This window comes from Toxorhynchites rutilus, chromosome 1, assembly GCF_029784135.1.
Source record: "Toxorhynchites rutilus septentrionalis strain SRP chromosome 1, ASM2978413v1, whole genome shotgun sequence".
In the NCBI taxonomy this organism is placed as follows: domain Eukaryota; kingdom Metazoa; phylum Arthropoda; class Insecta; order Diptera; family Culicidae; genus Toxorhynchites; species Toxorhynchites rutilus.
Genome location: NC_073744.1, coordinates 148,820,724 through 148,838,513, shown reverse-complemented (window position 1 = coordinate 148,838,513; position 17,790 = coordinate 148,820,724). Strand labels below are relative to the sequence as shown.

The 17,790-nt window shown below is 36.5% G+C and overlaps 1 protein-coding gene across 1 annotated transcript in view; it reads left to right on the top strand.

The window, feature by feature from the left end:
* Positions 1–13,992: 13,992 nt before the first annotated feature.
* Positions 13,993–17,790, top strand: part of LOC129762789 (uncharacterized) — a 54,293-nt gene continuing 50,495 nt past the window's right edge. Inside the window, exon 1 of the mRNA XM_055761330.1 lies at positions 13,993–15,471. Coding sequence (XP_055617305.1) covers positions 15,426–15,471 — 46 coding nt within the window. The 5' untranslated portion in view covers positions 13,993–15,425. The remainder of the gene's footprint in view (positions 15,472–17,790) is intronic.

The following is a 17,790-nucleotide window of genomic DNA, read 5'->3' as shown; positions in this document are numbered from 1 at the left end:
TGCAACGGTAAAACTGTACAATGAAGCAAAACAAATTCTTTATATTGTACAATCACAGCTGAATCAAAACTGCATCACATGATGCATGAAATAACATCTGAAGAAACATATGAATAGTACTGAATAGTACTGACGTGATTTATCACTTCTAGAACGTCGTTTTGAATGAAGCTGATCGATCTGCTTTTCTTAACACTTTCGTCGCCCAGAGCGATTCGGTCGAGTTTCTTGCGGGGCCCAAATTCAACTGTCGGTGCGCTAGAGAAATTAGAGGGCAACGATAATAATGACATGACTAGTTTTCTGTTGAATCCGATTGAAATCAATCGACTGCTGATTAGAAAACTTATAAAAATATTTTTTCAGCCAATTGTACAGTGTTGCCAATGATAATAAATAATTAAATGCAATCGAACGTACTTGCTCTATATACTATATTTGATGTAAATGAATAACTACAGTTTTATTGGAGAATATGGAATATTCTGTTCAATCGATTGCGATGATTCTGTGAATATATCACACCAAAAACATATGTCACCTTTGTGGGAAAATAATCGTCATAAACTATATCACATTTGGCAACTCCGACTTTCCACGTGATTCGTTTTCATTGTTCTTTACGCTTGGTAGACGAAATGCTAAAAGAAGAGACAAGGTGCAAGCTTTTTTTTCCTGAGAATGAGAATAATAATTACGCAATTTGGATAGGCCCTTGTTTATTCCGAAGGGTTTTTTCTTAGACGCCATGTGTTTATTTTCGTCCTCAAAATTTTCACCGGACGGCGTAATAGTAAATCTGAAAGCGAGGGAGGAACTTGCTACAGACGACATGAAGATATAAAAGATTTCAATATAGGGTTGGGGAAAAAGAAATGTCGTATTTCTGATCGAAATTTGACGCTTTATTCAACATACTTAAAATTATCAAATTTATGTCAAATATGCGCCGTTTTGTTCGCAAACTTGTTGCCATTTAGAAGGCAACTTCATTATCCCCCCTTATAAAACCCCTCCTCCTTATTTGCAAAAAACTCAGACAGGCAGTTTTCGCAAGCCTCTTTTGAGGCCAACTTAGTATCACCAAGAGCGTATTGCATGGACCGGAAGAGATTATAATCACTTGGAGCCAGGTCCGGACTATACGGTGGGTGCAATAGGACATCCCATCCGAGCTCCCGTACTTTCTGGCGGGTCATTAAAGATGTGTGAGGCCGAGCGTTGTCCTGGTGGAAAACAACAACATTCCTATTGATCATTTCTGGCCGCTTCTGGTCAATCGCCTGCTTCAAACGGTCAAGCTGCTCACAGTAGAGAACCGAGTTGAGGGTCTGGCCATAGTTGAGCAGCTCATAGTGGATGATTCCCTTCCAATCTCACCAAACACACAGTAAAACCTTTCTGGCCGTAAATCCGGGCTTGGCGATGGTTTGGGCCGGCTCACCGCGCTTCGACCACGACTTTTTTCGCTTTAGGTTGTCGTACGTGATCCACTTTTCATCACCAGTCACCATCTTCTTCAAAAATGGGTCGAGTTCGTTCCGTTTCAGCAGTGCATCGCAGGTGTTGATTCGGTCTAAAAGATTTTTTTGCGTAAACTCGTGTGGCACCCATACATCCGGCTTTTTTTGGAATCCATTCTTCTGCAAATGGTTCCAAACGGTTTTATGGTGTACACCCAATTCCTGGCCAATCGAGCGAGTGCTCACATGCCGGTCTACTTGGATGATTTCAACGATTTTATCGGTTTCCACGACGATTGGCCTACCAGTACGGGGTGGGTCTTCGACAGCCACTACACCAGAACGAAATCGTTACAGTACCGGGTCCATAAACTACACGAATTTTTTCGGCCGCCTTCGTTGTAGTTTTACCTCGCAGGTAGTAAAAACGTAAAATATAGCGAATTTTTTGCTTGGTGGACTTCATCTTTGACGCGCTATAACTTGAGACTGAAAAGGACAATCACAACACTGTCAAAACGACACTTGTCGTCTTTAAATAGCCGTATAGCACAGCAGTGGAACTCCATACAATTCACTGACTAAAAAGTGTCCACATTTTCATCGCTTGTTTACGTGAAGAATATAATTTTTTCAGGCACACTTGATTTGAGAATGTATCGATTTCTAGCTGTCCTGACGCAAGGTCTTTAATGAAAAATGAGAAGATGGGAAGGTTCATATAAACATGTTTATTATTACATAAGTTTATTCAAATATTAATATTGCCCTTATTTAACTATTCAGTGCAATTTTATCAAAATTTGAAAGAGAAATTAAAAAAGGAATTTTTTTTCAATATTTTGCTGAGATGGTTATGAAAAATCCATGATTACCCTTGTTTTATTATTTACCCCCCCATTATTTGTTAATTTTTCCTGCTTTTCGTTCTTTGGCCTATCATTTTGACAATTCAATTTGAGAGGTTTAAAATGGCGACAAGATAGAAATTTGGTTTGAAAGAGCGAATTGTGGAAAATTAAGTCGCAAATTCTCTAAGCTTTATAATTGAAGTTTTTCTGTAGTATGAAATTTTCGAGTTTGCGTGAATGACAGATTGAAGTTGATTCATAGAAGAATAAGATTTCATTTGATATGACGATTTTTGAAATCGACTCAATGGTTGTAAAGTTATGATGTTTTGAGAGAAATCTTACTTATTTAATCAGCAAAAGGCCCCAGTGGCATGTGCTGTACACAAAAGTCGTCTCCATTCACCTGAATTTCATATTTTTTTCCAATTCTTAACTTTCAAACTTATTTCAAGGATCAACATATCATATCTTTCCATTAATCCGCAAACATGCCTAGTAGTAACTTAAAAAGACCAAACTCATAAACGACAAAAAGAGTCTTCGATTGTATATTTTCTATATATTTTTCACAGTTTTACAGTACCATTTGCTTATTGGCACTTTTTTAGTTGGAGTGCCTTTTAATTGGCGGTTCGCCAGTTGGAGCACGCGCCAATCAAAAAGCAATCCTCCGTCATAATTGTATGTCAGTTTTACTCTGTTGTTCCAATACCATTTTTATTGAAAGGCCTTTGCACGTTAAACTCAAAAAATGAAGGCACTATATAAAAGTATTTAGTTTTGCATTATGTTTTACAAATTTATTCGTTTGAAAATATTTATTAATATATATACATATATAAAGTGAATTATATCACATTCACTATTCAAGGAAGTTAATGATATTTTGTAACATCAATCCAAATGCAGTAATCCTAATTATTATTATGGCCGCACTAAAAGACATGAAAAACAAAAAGAAAAACGCGAACTTTGAAATTTGTGAACTGATAAAGTGGTTTTCAGATTTTCGTGAAAATTGGTAGCTGGTTTTCGTTATGGTAAAACATTGACTCATAACTTTTGAACCACTAAGCCGATTCAGATGAACAATACATTTGAAGTTAATTAGCTAGTCATTTTTTTGGAAAAATATCGAACTTGCAAGAAATTTGAATTTTGTTTTCGTAATCCGTTTTTATAGTTTACATGGTTTCGGCACCAACGGCGCTATATTTTTCTATATTTTTTTTTGAAAACTGAAGATTTTTTTACACATTTACATTTTTTATTAAAAATTAGATATGTTCTTTTTACTTTTTTGAGTTATAATTTTTTAAAGTTAATCGATAGTTCGGAATATTAATTTCTTCCCCTTTTTCCTATTCTCAAAAATTCATAACATTTGAACTGCTAGAGCGATTCAGATGATCGATATATCAAATCAAAGCCTAGAGTTTTTTGGAAAAATATTGCACTAGCGAAAAAAAAATTGTTTTCGTGATTAATAATTGTATCTGTTTTTTTATAAATAAAAAATATTTTTTGCAAGTGTGAAATTATTGACTTAAATTAACTATGTCGATTATCTGAATCTGTTCAGTAGATCAAAAGTTATGAATTTTTGAAAAACGTCATTTTTGGAAAATAGGAGAAAAATTATTTTTTGAACCATCAATTAAATTTGAAAAATTATAATTTAAAAACGAAGAACACATTTTTGGATATGTTATCTAAAAATCCTGAGCTTTCGAGAAAAAAAATAAAAAAATATAGCGCCCCTGAATGAAAACTATAAAGAACAATTACGATTAATCAATCAGGAGAACAAAATTATTTTTTGTTGCAAGTATAGTATTTTTTCAAAAAAACCTAGCTAACTGGCCAATTTGATATGTCGATCATCTGAATCGGTTTAGTAGTTCAAAAGATATGAATTTAAATAAAAATATTTTTGGAAAAAAGGGGAAAAACTAGATTTTTTGAACCATCCTAAAATGGAATGGAATCTAATATTTAACGATAAGGAACAAAACTACCAATTTACACGAAAATTTGAGAACCACTATGTCGGTTTGGCATGGAATATATATAATACTAAAAAAATATAGTTGGTTAATCTCACCTGCAACTAAAAAGCTGATTACTACAAACTAATTGAGGTTAACGTTTCATTGCCTTGTAAATTCTGGATACAATACCAACAGAGGGTATTTTAAAAAATATAAATGGCTTTTTACGGGGTGTGTTCGAAAATGAAAAATAGAAATTAATTCAGAAATCATATTTTTATGTTGTTTTTAAGCGTACATACATCATTTAGTCGTATAATTATTGTATCATTCAATTTATTCCGATGAGAATGCTTTAAAATATTTCAACTGTTGCTCTTACCACATTTTAATTTTTTTATTCAATGTTCAGTTTCTATGGCGAAGCTTCATTCGTAAATTACACATTTGTCATCATTGGTGGAATACGACCATAAATGTTGTTCTGGATAGCACAGCAAGTTATGATTACAATACATATGGGTTTATTTTGATAATGCATTATACATAAACCGATAAAAATTCATTATAATATTAGTCCACAGCGTTTCAGCGTCTATATGTATATTTTACTCAATTTTCAGTTCGTAATTTCTATCCCATTCGCCGTGTTTATCATGATGATGCTAACATTAATAACATTATATACGAACCTCCCACCTTATATATGATATCTCCCACATTATGTTCAATTTTTAGAGCTTAAACCATCGGTCAATTTTTTCACTGTTTACATTTTCTTGCCACAAATCGTTGTCCCTTTTTTCTCTCAAGTTCCACTTCTCTTCTCTGCGTATAGTATGACCCGATGCGATAAGTACAACACAAGATATGTTTAAGTGTTGCCATATATTGACAATATACGACATTTGTTTTTCCCCAACCCAATATAAATAAAAGTAATTGGCCATTTGGAACATGGATTTCTCATGATCTAATGGTAGATTTTTCATGATCGTGGTAGTCAGGTCTTTTCATTTGATATCCATATTGATGATCAATAACGACGCCGGCCACGTCCTTACAGTCACCAGAGGAAGGGAAGGAATGTTAGCATGATATTCGCCGCCCGAAGTTCAGAAGGGTCGTCTCTATAGCGTGGTGCCCTAGCGTTTATCATGGAAGGGATAGTTGTTAGTGGGGATGATTAAGAATCAGGATTCACTGCGGTATATGATGTGATTGTGTTAACACGGACTCTGACGCCGGAGATTATTAATATAAGGTTACCTAAAAAGGTTATCGAAAGAATTCCTCTATGATGGCTCGAATTGACGATATAGTATGAGATCGTTCGCGCTTAGTGCTCTATTGTAACGGGTGTTAAATAAAAAATGAGAATTTTTTCAATCACATATAAAAAAAAATATTTTTTTTCCATCGATATCAGTATTTTTTATTGGTAACATAATGTATTTTCTTCAAAAAAATGTCAGTGAATGTTTGAGTAAGGGCCGTGGTCTGCTGTTCGACGCAACTTTGTCGCGATGCTCTCACAAGAACGTTGTACGGTACTTACGTCCATTTTCCGGATACAATTCCGGATTCTTGTAGTCAGTTGCTTCGTGTCCTTGGCCCTCCAATTGTTTTTATACACTAGGGCACTGAGTGAGCCAAAGAAATCCTCTATTAGGCGGCACTGGGGCAAGTTTGTTGGGTTACGATCTTTCGGCACGAACGGTATCTTTTTCTCCTCAAGATACGCCACCGTCTTCTTGGCGTAATGGGAAGACGCCTTGTCCGGCCAGAAGACGTACTTCCCATCCGCGTGATGCTCGTTCAGGAACGGCAGCAGGATTTTATCGAGGCACTCTTCTCGATACATTTGTTGGTTGATAGCCAGACCGCTCGGCTTAAACCAAGGCTTTGAAATGCCCCGGTCGGAAATGGCGATGTACAACAGAACCTTTTTTTCAAACTTGTGCTTGAACTTGTATTTCACTTCAGGCGGTGTGGATGACTTGTCGCTGGAGTAATAATTATCATTTCCTGGAATATGCGTTTCGGACAGCGGAAAATAGCTTTCGTCGTCCAGAACGAAAGACGTTCCGCGGTATTTTTTGGTCATCCACCGACACTGTGATTTAACCGTCTCAATCTGCTCTTCCGTGTACTCCGGCGACCTCGTCTTCTTCCTGCAGACGATTCCTTCCATCTTGAGGATCCGATGAATTAATACGTGGGAGCAGCCATATTTCCGACCGGCGTCACGCAGGCTGGTTGCGTCCTTGTTGTCAAACAGCTTCTTTAACGATGTCTTCCTCTGCTTCGTCATTATCGTCACCGGACGACCACTTCCACTTCCGCTCTACGTTCAGGGAACCCAGGATACGATATACCGTACTGACAGGATTTTCTTCCTTAAAATGTGCCACCGTGACCTTTTTTCCTTGCTGGAAATGCGTTTCGTAGAACCGTACAATGCGTTCGCGGAGCACGTGCTGTTTCGACGCCATCTTTGCTTTGACCAGTGTTGTAAACGGTCGACATTTCTCTCAACCATCACATACTGCCCTTGCTCAAGAGTTACGGCTCAATATGTATTGCGAATGTAACCAAGAATGCATTGCTCGGTTCTAACAGTCACATCAGAAACAAACGCACAGCCGCAAACACGACTATCAATTGAACGTTTATATGTTTTGTCTTTCTGTCGACCGTACCCAGAAGAGCGATGAAAATATGCTATTTCCATTCTACCATTCGTGCTCATAACCATCCCTCAATTCCGGCTAATATGACTGTAGTTTTAATGTCATTTGACATTAAAACTGAGTGGTGTGCATTCTTTTTCTCCCTTTATTCTGCATTCAAGCGTAGCTGCACATATACATCCACCTGTTCACTCACACATCCATACACGATGGATGGTATTCAGACGGATTGCTATATCAAAGCAACCGTCGAACTCTCCCCTATCAAGTGCGAATGTGTTGAATGAACGTTTTCAGTGGTGAGCGTTCCCCGTGAACACTGTTGTTTAATTACGGGGCGATGGATATCTAATGTATAGGACGAAAAAAAGCCGAAATGTCATATGACATTTTTAGTTCGACGGTTGTTTGACTCTAAGATAAGATCAGACAATAGGGGGTCTTTTACGGACCAAATTTCTGTCAGATACGGACCAAATTTCTGTCAGTCGTTCTGATTTCTGATTGGTCGATTTCGATAAATTTTGTAAACAAAGTCGATTTTTCCAGTGTTGCCAATAAAAATAAATTACGTTGGGTTTGTATTGAATTTAGAAAAAAAATGAATTTAATTGATATTACGATACTTAGTTTAGAGGAAATGTGAAGGAATTGTATACACGTTTTACCTAATTATTTTGTTACTATATTTTGATTGAATTGAAAAATTTATATATATATATATATATATATATATATATATATATATATATATATATATATATATATATATATATATATATATATATATATATATATATATATATATATATATATATATATATATATATATATATATATATATATATATATATATATATATATATATATATATATATATATATACATCCATTTCATGTCAAACCGATATAGTGCTCCTCAGATTTCCATGAAAAGTGGTAGTTTCTTTCTTTATTGCAAAATATTAGACCCGTATTTTTTATTTTTTCGTTAGGGTGACCTTTTCTTATTTTAGGGTGGTCCGAAAAATCATTTTTTTCAACTTTTTCCTAAAAGTGCCTTTTTTAAAAATTCATAACTTTTGAATCACTGAACCGATTTAGATGATCGATATATCAAATTGAAGCCAATTAATCTTTTTTGGAAAAATATTAGGCTTGCCAAGAAATCGAATTTTGTTTTCGTAACTATTGATTGTAGTTGTTTTTTGTTATTTTTATGTTTTTTGTTTTTATGTTTTTATATTTTATGTTTTTTCTTGAAAGCTGAGGATTTATTACATAACATATCTCGATATCAGATAGGCTTTTTTGTGTTTTTGAGTGACTTTTAAAAGTTAACCGGTCGTCCGTAAAATTTTTCCACTCTTATCCAAAAATAATTTTTTGCAAAAATTTATTACATTTGAACTACTGAACTGATTGAGATGATCGACATATTAAATTGAAGCCAATAAGCCAATCTTTTTTGAAAAAATATCACACTTACCGGAAAGATAGGATTCTAGTCGCATAGGTCTAGTCTAGTCACATAAGAATATTGAACGAAGACTTAAAACATGTTAAATTTACAAAATAATGACTCTAAAACGAAAAAAACACCTCTCTAGAACCCTCTTTCCAAGTTCAATACTTTTTTCAATATTTTTTCTATTAAAAATCTACCTCATTGGCTTCAATTAGATTTATTGATCATCTGAATCGGTTCAGAGGTTCAAAAGTTATGATTTTTTGAAAAAGTCATTTTTGGGAAAAAGTGGAAAAAATGAGTTTTCGGACAACACTAAAATGGAAATGGACATAAGTTTAGTTTAATAATAATCTATTTGGTTTCTGATACTAATATATTTTATTTCTACCATGCCATGCTCCTGCTATCAAATTTTCGTTTCCTTGTTTTTTTGTTTTCTCCGCTTTTTAAACGAAAAGATATAAATTTTTTTATAATGTCATTCCTTGTTTTTTCACAATGGAATAAAGTGGATGGCAAAACATACATTTCTCCTGCCATTTTCTTCGGCAAATCAGCTTCGTTAGGTTCCAAATGCGATTTCATATTTCGGAATAGAATTTCCATTGCTAAGAAGAAATTAAAAGTCTCATCATTCACTATGCAGATGGGAGAGTTAGAAGCTGTAGCTCGCAAATATGAAAAAAGAGACGGTTGATACAATCTAGGTTGTGTTTTGCTGACTACCAATCTCTTGTTACACTGCTGACATGTTCTTTCCCGCTGAATAATTTTTTTAGATGATGAAACCAGCTATATAGAACAACGAATTTTGTTCTGTTCTGTCGAGAAAAGTTTTCGCTTCATCGACGGTGTACTCATAGTCGAATTCAATATTCATATCATCCACATTATCACTAGAATTAGATGAAGCTGAAATTCGATATGATGTCGATGCTGCTTCATTGTCCATCAATTTCTAGGCTGAACATTCTTCACGCCGCTTTGATAGCAAATCTATCAATCCAATAAGATGTTGTTGTGTATCGGCTGTATACGAAGCATTCGGTACTACGGTCATGTATTGCGAAAGAGTCACAATTTTCAAGTTATTGCTGAATTGCAATGGAGTTGGGCGTCGTTGCTTTGCTCGAATCAATGAGAAAAGACTCTCCAGACAATCTTGGACGAACCGCGATGTAAATATTTGTGGGTGTCCTTCATGCAAAAGCCGATCTGTCAACCTCACAATTGCATTCGTGCAAACGATTACACTTGTTTGCCATGGTTTCCAATGTCCGTGTCCTACTTGGAGATCATACATTAACCGCACCATGGTCTTCAGATGAGCGATATCCTCGTCATATTTCATAGGATCATTCAAACAAAATACTTTTTCTTCTGCCCTATTATTGATAAGCTCGAACCATCGAGCAAAGTCTTCTATGAAGCATGCGGTAGTAAGAAGCTCCGGTAATTCTCGTATTTCCGCATGAAACTTCAATGCTGCAGCCACCGTCCTGTTGCAATATTTTGTTGCGTTGCATACTTTCATTTTATCTATTGAAGATGTTCTGTTGTCAAAGCACACATCCGAGGCCGTTAGTCTGTGACAAAGCCGCAACGTGTTGTTTATTTCGGAGTTCACGATTGTGGTTAAATGGTCTCGATGAACAATATTGGATGTTAGCTTTTTTTCACGAACATACCAATCCGGAACTTTCAGGTAGACATTGTTCAACCAGCCATGTACTGTATTTTTAAATACGTGTACGGGATCGGGTATGATCTCTAGCATTCTGTTCTCAGCGTTTGGATGAGGTATCGCAGCATTTAATGTCTCATTTTTGCGACGAATATCGATCCCCAAATCCTTCCACATGCGCTGGTTTTCGGACCCGGAATCTGTTGTTATAAAATGGACACGCAAACTGATTCGCTCTGCTCTTGAAACTGCAGACAATACAGCATTCTTCAAAAACTCTTTTTGTATAGAGTTGCCGGTGTACTCGAAAGCAACCACCTGTTTCCAGCGCGCTGCGATTCCAACTAGCATGAATACCAAAGCTTTACAGGCTAAAGTTTGGGACATAGGAAGCGTTGTTGTTCCAACAAACTGCTTCGTATTTTGGCAAAACTCATTTGCCTCGTCTATGCTCATTTCGTCTAGAACCAATCCGCAGTCCTTTTCTTCAACCGTCATTGTGGAGACTTTATGTTGTAGCAGCTCGAATATATCTTCAAGAATACCTACAAAATATCATTTCATATATTAACATGCGATGAGACATATGATTATAATTACATACCAGGACTGAAACGAACTCCTTCAATTTGGCGTAGTAGAGTCCTCGTGGATGGGAACGGGAAGCCTTTTTGAATAAGCTTGTCGTATCCACCTTGACATGCAAACCGAATTTGTAAATTTTCCGTAATCGTTTCATTGGACCAACGTTTCACTTTTTTAACCTCTCCTGTTAATAGCTTAATTTGATCTTCTCTGAAAAGCTTCTTCAAGGGTTGTTTTCCACGAATTCTCGAGGTCAGATATCCGCATTTTTTCTTCCATTGTTTTACAATTCTATTAACGGTTACATCAATATAAAATATTAGAAAATAACATATTTTTTGACACACTACCTTTTCAGCTTGGAAATTTGATGTTTCAAACGAAATATTTCTTCCTGTAGTTGTTTATCTCCTTCATATACGTCAACCAAATCATAATTGTTCTCAATACTTTGTATCTCTTCCCATTCCTCATTCGCGGATGCAGCTAAGGTCGGAATTTTCGTAACTCCATTTTCATTGTATTTCCCATCGACAAAATGAGCCTGTATATATACTAGTATTAGGATATGTTTTAGAATTAGTTTTTAATACTTACGCTACATATTCTTGTGCTTGATTTGATTTCAAAGAATGGAACTTCTAATTCACTGTTCACGCAAAATCGAATCCATTCTTTCCGAATATTTTTGTCTTGAGGGAACCGATAAAATTTATACTCAGGATGAGTATCCGTCCTTCGCTCACAATTTAAGGCTTTACACTTCATTTTTATTTTTGAATTACGTTTTGTATGAATAAAATGGCTTCCTAACGTTGTTTTGGTTGTATTCCTGCTCATATAATAAGATAGAATGTTTTGGTTCAGACAATGAGAATCTGCATAACGCTGTAACGGTTGTCAGATTAGATTTATTTGCTAAAAAAAAATCCCAAATTTGTTTTGGAAACGATTATATTATAGATATGGGTATTTAAAAGACTTATTTTATCCTTTTAAAGCATATTTTTGAGATTGTCTATTTGAAAATATGCAATAATCATTGAATTCGCACCAACCAAATGTTACGATTCATTAAAATAGAAATTTGAAAAATCCGATATTTTATAATATTTGGCAGCTCTGGCATCTTCATGTCATGGCTTCGTTTTTGGACGACGAAGAAGAGTAAGAAGCCAGTTGTCTGGTCTTGTCTTAGGTTTGACTGTTCATTTTATGATGTTCATTAATGACACAGCATATACGTCTCCATGAACAGTCATACGATGGTGACCATTAGCAACACTGGCTTTGACTAAATTCAAACTAGCAAAACCAAACACGCCTACTGTTTCTAGGGAGCCCAAAGAGCAATTTTCTTGGAGAAAGAAAATTTTACGAGAATTTTTTTTTACGCAATTTTCTTGGAGAAAGAAAATTTTTTAAATTTTAAATTATTTTTGTTCAAAAGTTATGTTTACTAACGGGTGTTATATAAAAAATTAGAACACCTTTCAGTAACTCAAATAATTTGATGCATATCTACACCTAAATAGGAATATAAATGGACAAACCAGCAAAAAAAAATGGAAAAAAATTTAACAAAAGAGCATTCAAAAACGCGTATTAGCTTAAGGTGGCACTCTTGCCCCGGGTTTCCCTATGTATGACCATAATCAATTTGCCAATCCCATATTGACTCCCGCTCATCAATAATGTCAATCACTCCTTTCAATCAAAAAGTTCTCAATTTTGCGAGCTTTATAATGAGAGAAGACTGTTATTATTGATCATGTTGGATTAGTTATGCTTGGAGGGCTACGTGCAACGATTCGTTGATGTTGACCTTGATGTGAAAGATTTTGAAGACTTTCTGAAGAAGCCTGAGGATGTTTGCGTTGATATCGATGCAGAAGAAGCTGAAAAAGGATTGGATGCAGCTAGGAAGTTGATTTTTAAATTGATTTGTCGTGACTTCTATATTGAACTGGCGAAACATAGTTGCAGCCTTGAGAAACCCTCAAGATTTCGTCAAGATACCAAACCTTAATGATTTTGCTAATGTCGTTTGTAAGATATTTTTTGCGGCTCCCCAAAGCTTATGCCTTACAAATAAATGAACTGAAAAAAAAGACATTTGATGACATTCAACGGCAAGTGTTGAGCGAATATTTTTGCTTTACAGTGCCAACAAAACAAAGTGCGAAAATCGGTTGGTTCACACAATTATGAACTTTATTTTGAGAGCGAGGAACCATGTATCGGCTCAAGGAGGAGCGTCAAAGATGAAGTTGAAGGAAAATTTTAAGGCAAAGTACAACAAAACCATGTAAAAACATCGTACAATTTAGAGGCGAAAAACTTTCCTATGATTTATTTTGTTGTATTGACACGACTTGAACAACCCATAAACAAGAAAAATAAGTTCAAAGTGAAAATAAACTTTTATTTTCATTTTTTTCCTCTAACTTCCCGATACAGATTTTTTCAGAAAATTTTACAGATTTAAATGTGGCAACTCTGCCCATCACCCAGATCTGGGTGACGGGCGATCAAAGTGTTATAGGAATTTCGTATACTATAGTTAAACTGTACAAGATTCCTGTATCGACCGGAATAATCGTGGCAATCGAACTTCTATCAGATGCAAACTCGTAAGATGAATGGAAAGCGCCCTATGCTGGAACTATGAAATACTGTGTAACAACCATCTCAAAAAGATTATTTTGTTTTAATTGCGATACATCCAGCTAACCTCACTCACTAACATAACATTGCATCACTCACTTGACTCACGTCGACAGTTATCATCAATTGTCGTCCCATCAAAATTATATTATTCGCATTTACATTCATGTATTATAACATTATCGCTTCGGGCGATGTTTATGAACGATGTTGACGACGAAGGCTGCACGTGATGCTGCGGTGAGTCGTGAGATGAGTGTGGCCTCGCTCTGGCCTCTACATGCTTGCTGTCTCTCGGAGAGAACCGCTCCCAGCTGATGATGTTACATCTGACAGTCATCACGCGGCTGGTGGTTCCGGTGCTGACGGTTCACCACCAGCAGCCATCATCCAATGATCAATCAGCAAATCATTGTCATCTCGATTCATTTCAGAGAGAGCGAGAGAAAGAGCGTAATCGCAGCAGGAGCAGCAGCATCCCTGTCGGAAAGCGTGGACCGCGTGAGCGAAGCTGGGCATCAGATGGAGACGATCCATTCGGAGTGGAGCCTTTCGGTGGAGCCATCCGAGTCCTTGTTCGGATGCTCGCCTTTCAGTTAATACTACGACTTGAACGAGGTCAGGTTGGAAGAAAAAATCGCTGCGCTAATCGAGATTTTGAAAACGGGGTCCTATCTGTGGAGGAATGTGTGCTTCTTTTTTGCTTCGCCATCTCAGCCCATCCACGACGGTTTAGTAGCTCCGGCGTTCGAATAACTGCGGCGGATTGTGATGTGCTTTGTGCGAGCGCTTGGGTAACACACGGGTGTGTTCCGGTTATTCGCTCCGAAGGTGAAAAGGCAGAATTCAATTGCGGACCGTGTCCGCGCGACGTTGATCCGGTCTCTCATCCGCGCGTGTTTTTGTGCATCCCTTCTGGGTTGGGTGTGTATATGTTGCGGGGGCAAGTGTGAATACAGCGTGGAAAAGCCTGTTAACAATCACCGGTGGCAGTGGCCACCACACCCCGGACCGATTTCGCGGCAGATTAATTATCGTTAGCGTATTGAAAAACCATCCACCATTCATGTAGCTTGCCGAGAGGCGTCGTTGGCCAGGATGGAAGGATGCGGTTTCTGTGTGCGGAAGTGAAACGTGGGAACGATTTCATGGGAAGATAGCTTTTTTATATCAGTAAAAAAGGGGGAGAAACATCGGGTGGAAAAAAGCAGCTGCCGTCGTACGTGGGCAATGATAGCGCCTTGGTGAAGAGGAAAAAATCTCCGTCGAGCTTCTACATCCGCGAACGGAAACGATAGAAATTACCAGCCATAATCATAATAAAGGGATTAAGCTGCCCCAGAGTGAAGTTTGTTTTTTTTTCTCACGGTCGATCGTTGGTTCATTCGTTCGTTCGTTGGTTCGTTGGTTCATTGCAAACGCGGCGGGTGAAAATTGTTATCGCATAAAGATTCTCTAAGAAAGAAGGGAAGCAAACAAAAAGAAAAAAACCACAGAAAAGTTGGCGAATAACTTACACCAGATATCATAATTCCTGGCCGCAATAGCGCGACCACTTGGTTGGACCGTAAATTTGCTGGCACAGGTGCGATGTTAATTCGGGAAAGCTTCTCGGCTGTCATTCTCTAACGGTAGCTAGCTGAGCGGCTGCTTGTGTTCTGGGGCAGAGTGTCCTGGCACGTGTGTGTGTATGTGTGTGTTTCGGTGTGTGGGCGCGGAATCGCAAGTGGAAAGTTACGTGCCAGCAGGAGTGATGTGGGCAGCTGGCAGAAAATAGAGCTTGTTTACATTCATGAGCCAAGGTCGCATCAGCTAATGGCAGGCTGGGTGGAAAAAGCAATGTCAAGAGTGGGGTGTTGTTTGGTTTGGCATTAGCAGGAAAAGAGAGGGTGGAGGAACGTGAATTTGCAACCAACGGTGTGTGGATTGAGGATATCATTGGATTCATAGCTGACAGCATTTTGCAATTAGTGTGTGATATAAAGTTGTTTAAGTAGCTGTTAAGGTGCGCGTCCAAAATGTATCAGCGGAGAGTAATACTTTTCTTCATCTTTACTCTGCATCGTAAGTAGCTATGTTGCTTGTAGCTTGGAAACACAATGTACTCATTCATTTTATAAAAATTAAAACAGTATATTGAATTGCCTATTAATTCTATATTGGTCAGCACTTACACTTTCTGTAGATAGAATCTATAAATATATAAAAATGGAGTGATGTCTGTCTGTCTGTCTGATTCTTATAGACTCGGAAACTACTGAACCGATCGACATGAAAATTGGTATGTAGGGGTTTTTGGGGCCGGGGAAGGTTTTCGTGATATTTTGAGACCCCTCCCCCCTCTCTAAGGGGTGGCTGCCATACAAATAAAACACAAATTTTTGCATTACTCGAGAATTAATCAAGTAAATGACGGGACGAAGTTTGCCGGGTTAGCTAGTATCTACTAAAAATTTGGCACGGGTAATTTTTGTTGTTTTCACAGAATTGAATACTGAGACTTCTACTTGTGGTATATGTTCATGTGTGTTATCATACTGGTTACCTCTGTTTTTCGTCGAAGTCTAGATTGCATCATCTATATATATATAAAATTCTCGTGTCACGATGTTCGTGGTCGAACTCCTCCGAAACGGCTCGACCGATTTTCATGAAGTTATGCACTGAAAACTTGGTAGGCATGAGAATAGGACGTAAACTATATATGATACCGCTAGGGTGCCGATTACCATATGTTTTATACCGATTAGGGTGGTCCTATGCAAAAAAAAATCAAAATAATTTTTATTCCTTTTTTTTATAAATTTAGCATAAAAGTACATATAACCTCAAAGGTTTACCTCCATTTCCTATTTTTAATCGCGATTTTAGTATTTTGGTATAAATTATATTCAAATAATCGACCCGTAGATTTTTTCAAAGAGAACGAATGTCATGTGAAGCGTAAATTGTTATGAATTTTCGAGTGAAATAAATACGCTTTAAAAGCAAAATTTTTAAATGAACTATGGCTCTATTGTGGGTTCTGTGTAACAGAGTAACACATTCTTTACAGGTAGGGAAAATCTCAGACGAAAATAGTCTCTGATAATTATTTTATATTCTGGATAATATTTTGGCTGAAATGCAAGGAGATTTATAGAAAAATAGGTGAGTTTGGGTCAAGGCTATGTCTACTAAGTATTTAAACAACATCGAATAAACATTCTCATTCAAATTTCAACAATTCAAATTGCTTTCGGGTCTGCTAATGTATTGATATCACCTAGAATACATAGATATAATAATGTTAATTTAAGTTCACAGCTTTGTTTCAGAAGTGTACTTATTCCATCTGGAAATCCACTAACATCTTCGCCAGTAATAATCCAACGCGATTGATTCGCTTTCATTCGATTGAAGTGAAATTCCAGTAGAATATTTTTCACAGAGATATTCTCGATCTAATGAAAACTCATCCTTTCATTTTGGATTATCAATATTTAATGACATAACGATCGCGCAGCAAATCGATGGACAGTTTTGAAATGTTCTATACAAGACCCAGTTATTGCTTTGACAAATGAATCGTTTTATGACAGTTACAGCGTCCCTCAAACTTTACGATGTTGCATTCTGGTCCTTTATTTTTTTTGTGTTAAGTGCAGATCGTTGCACACAGCATATACCGATTCATATTCACTCTGAATTTCTGATTCACCTTTAGTCTGTAGCGCAATACGAAACCTTTTCCGCCATTGTTCGGAAAATTTTTAGAGGGTATTGAAAGCGTATCAAAATATATTTGATTATTTTTCAAATCCTTATCGACCGTTCTGCAATTCCTTAATCTTTTGCGGTCGTATGTCTGCTCTCAGCCACCACAGCGAGGAATCATACTCAATACTTTATCCAACCGCATGCAATAATTTACACTACTTTTGTACGAATTTTAATGTGTGAATGAATGTTTCTATGCTGTTTCTATGGATAAAAGATAACGGTACTCGGTGTAAACAAAAGATTATTAGCGTGGAGAAATAAGAGGATTATAGGAAATTATGACGACTTGTGGTGCATGGATCATCTTTCGCAAATGTAAATATTAAATCCTAGAAATTGAAAAATTCCAATACTTTGAAAATTGTTACTTTTCGAGAAAAGTAATACAAAAAAATGGTTTTACACGTAATTTTGCATGAAAAACTATACAGATACATTCTAAAACTAACTGTTCTCGAGTTAGAAAAAAATCTATAGAAAACTATATTTGATGAATAAACCATATGCGTAATATCAGGAAAACTCAACCATTATGGAATTGTTTAATTTTCATAGTTTTTGGTTATGAACGTCTATATATAAACCGTAACTATAAAAGTCATAGGATCATAGGAAATAGAT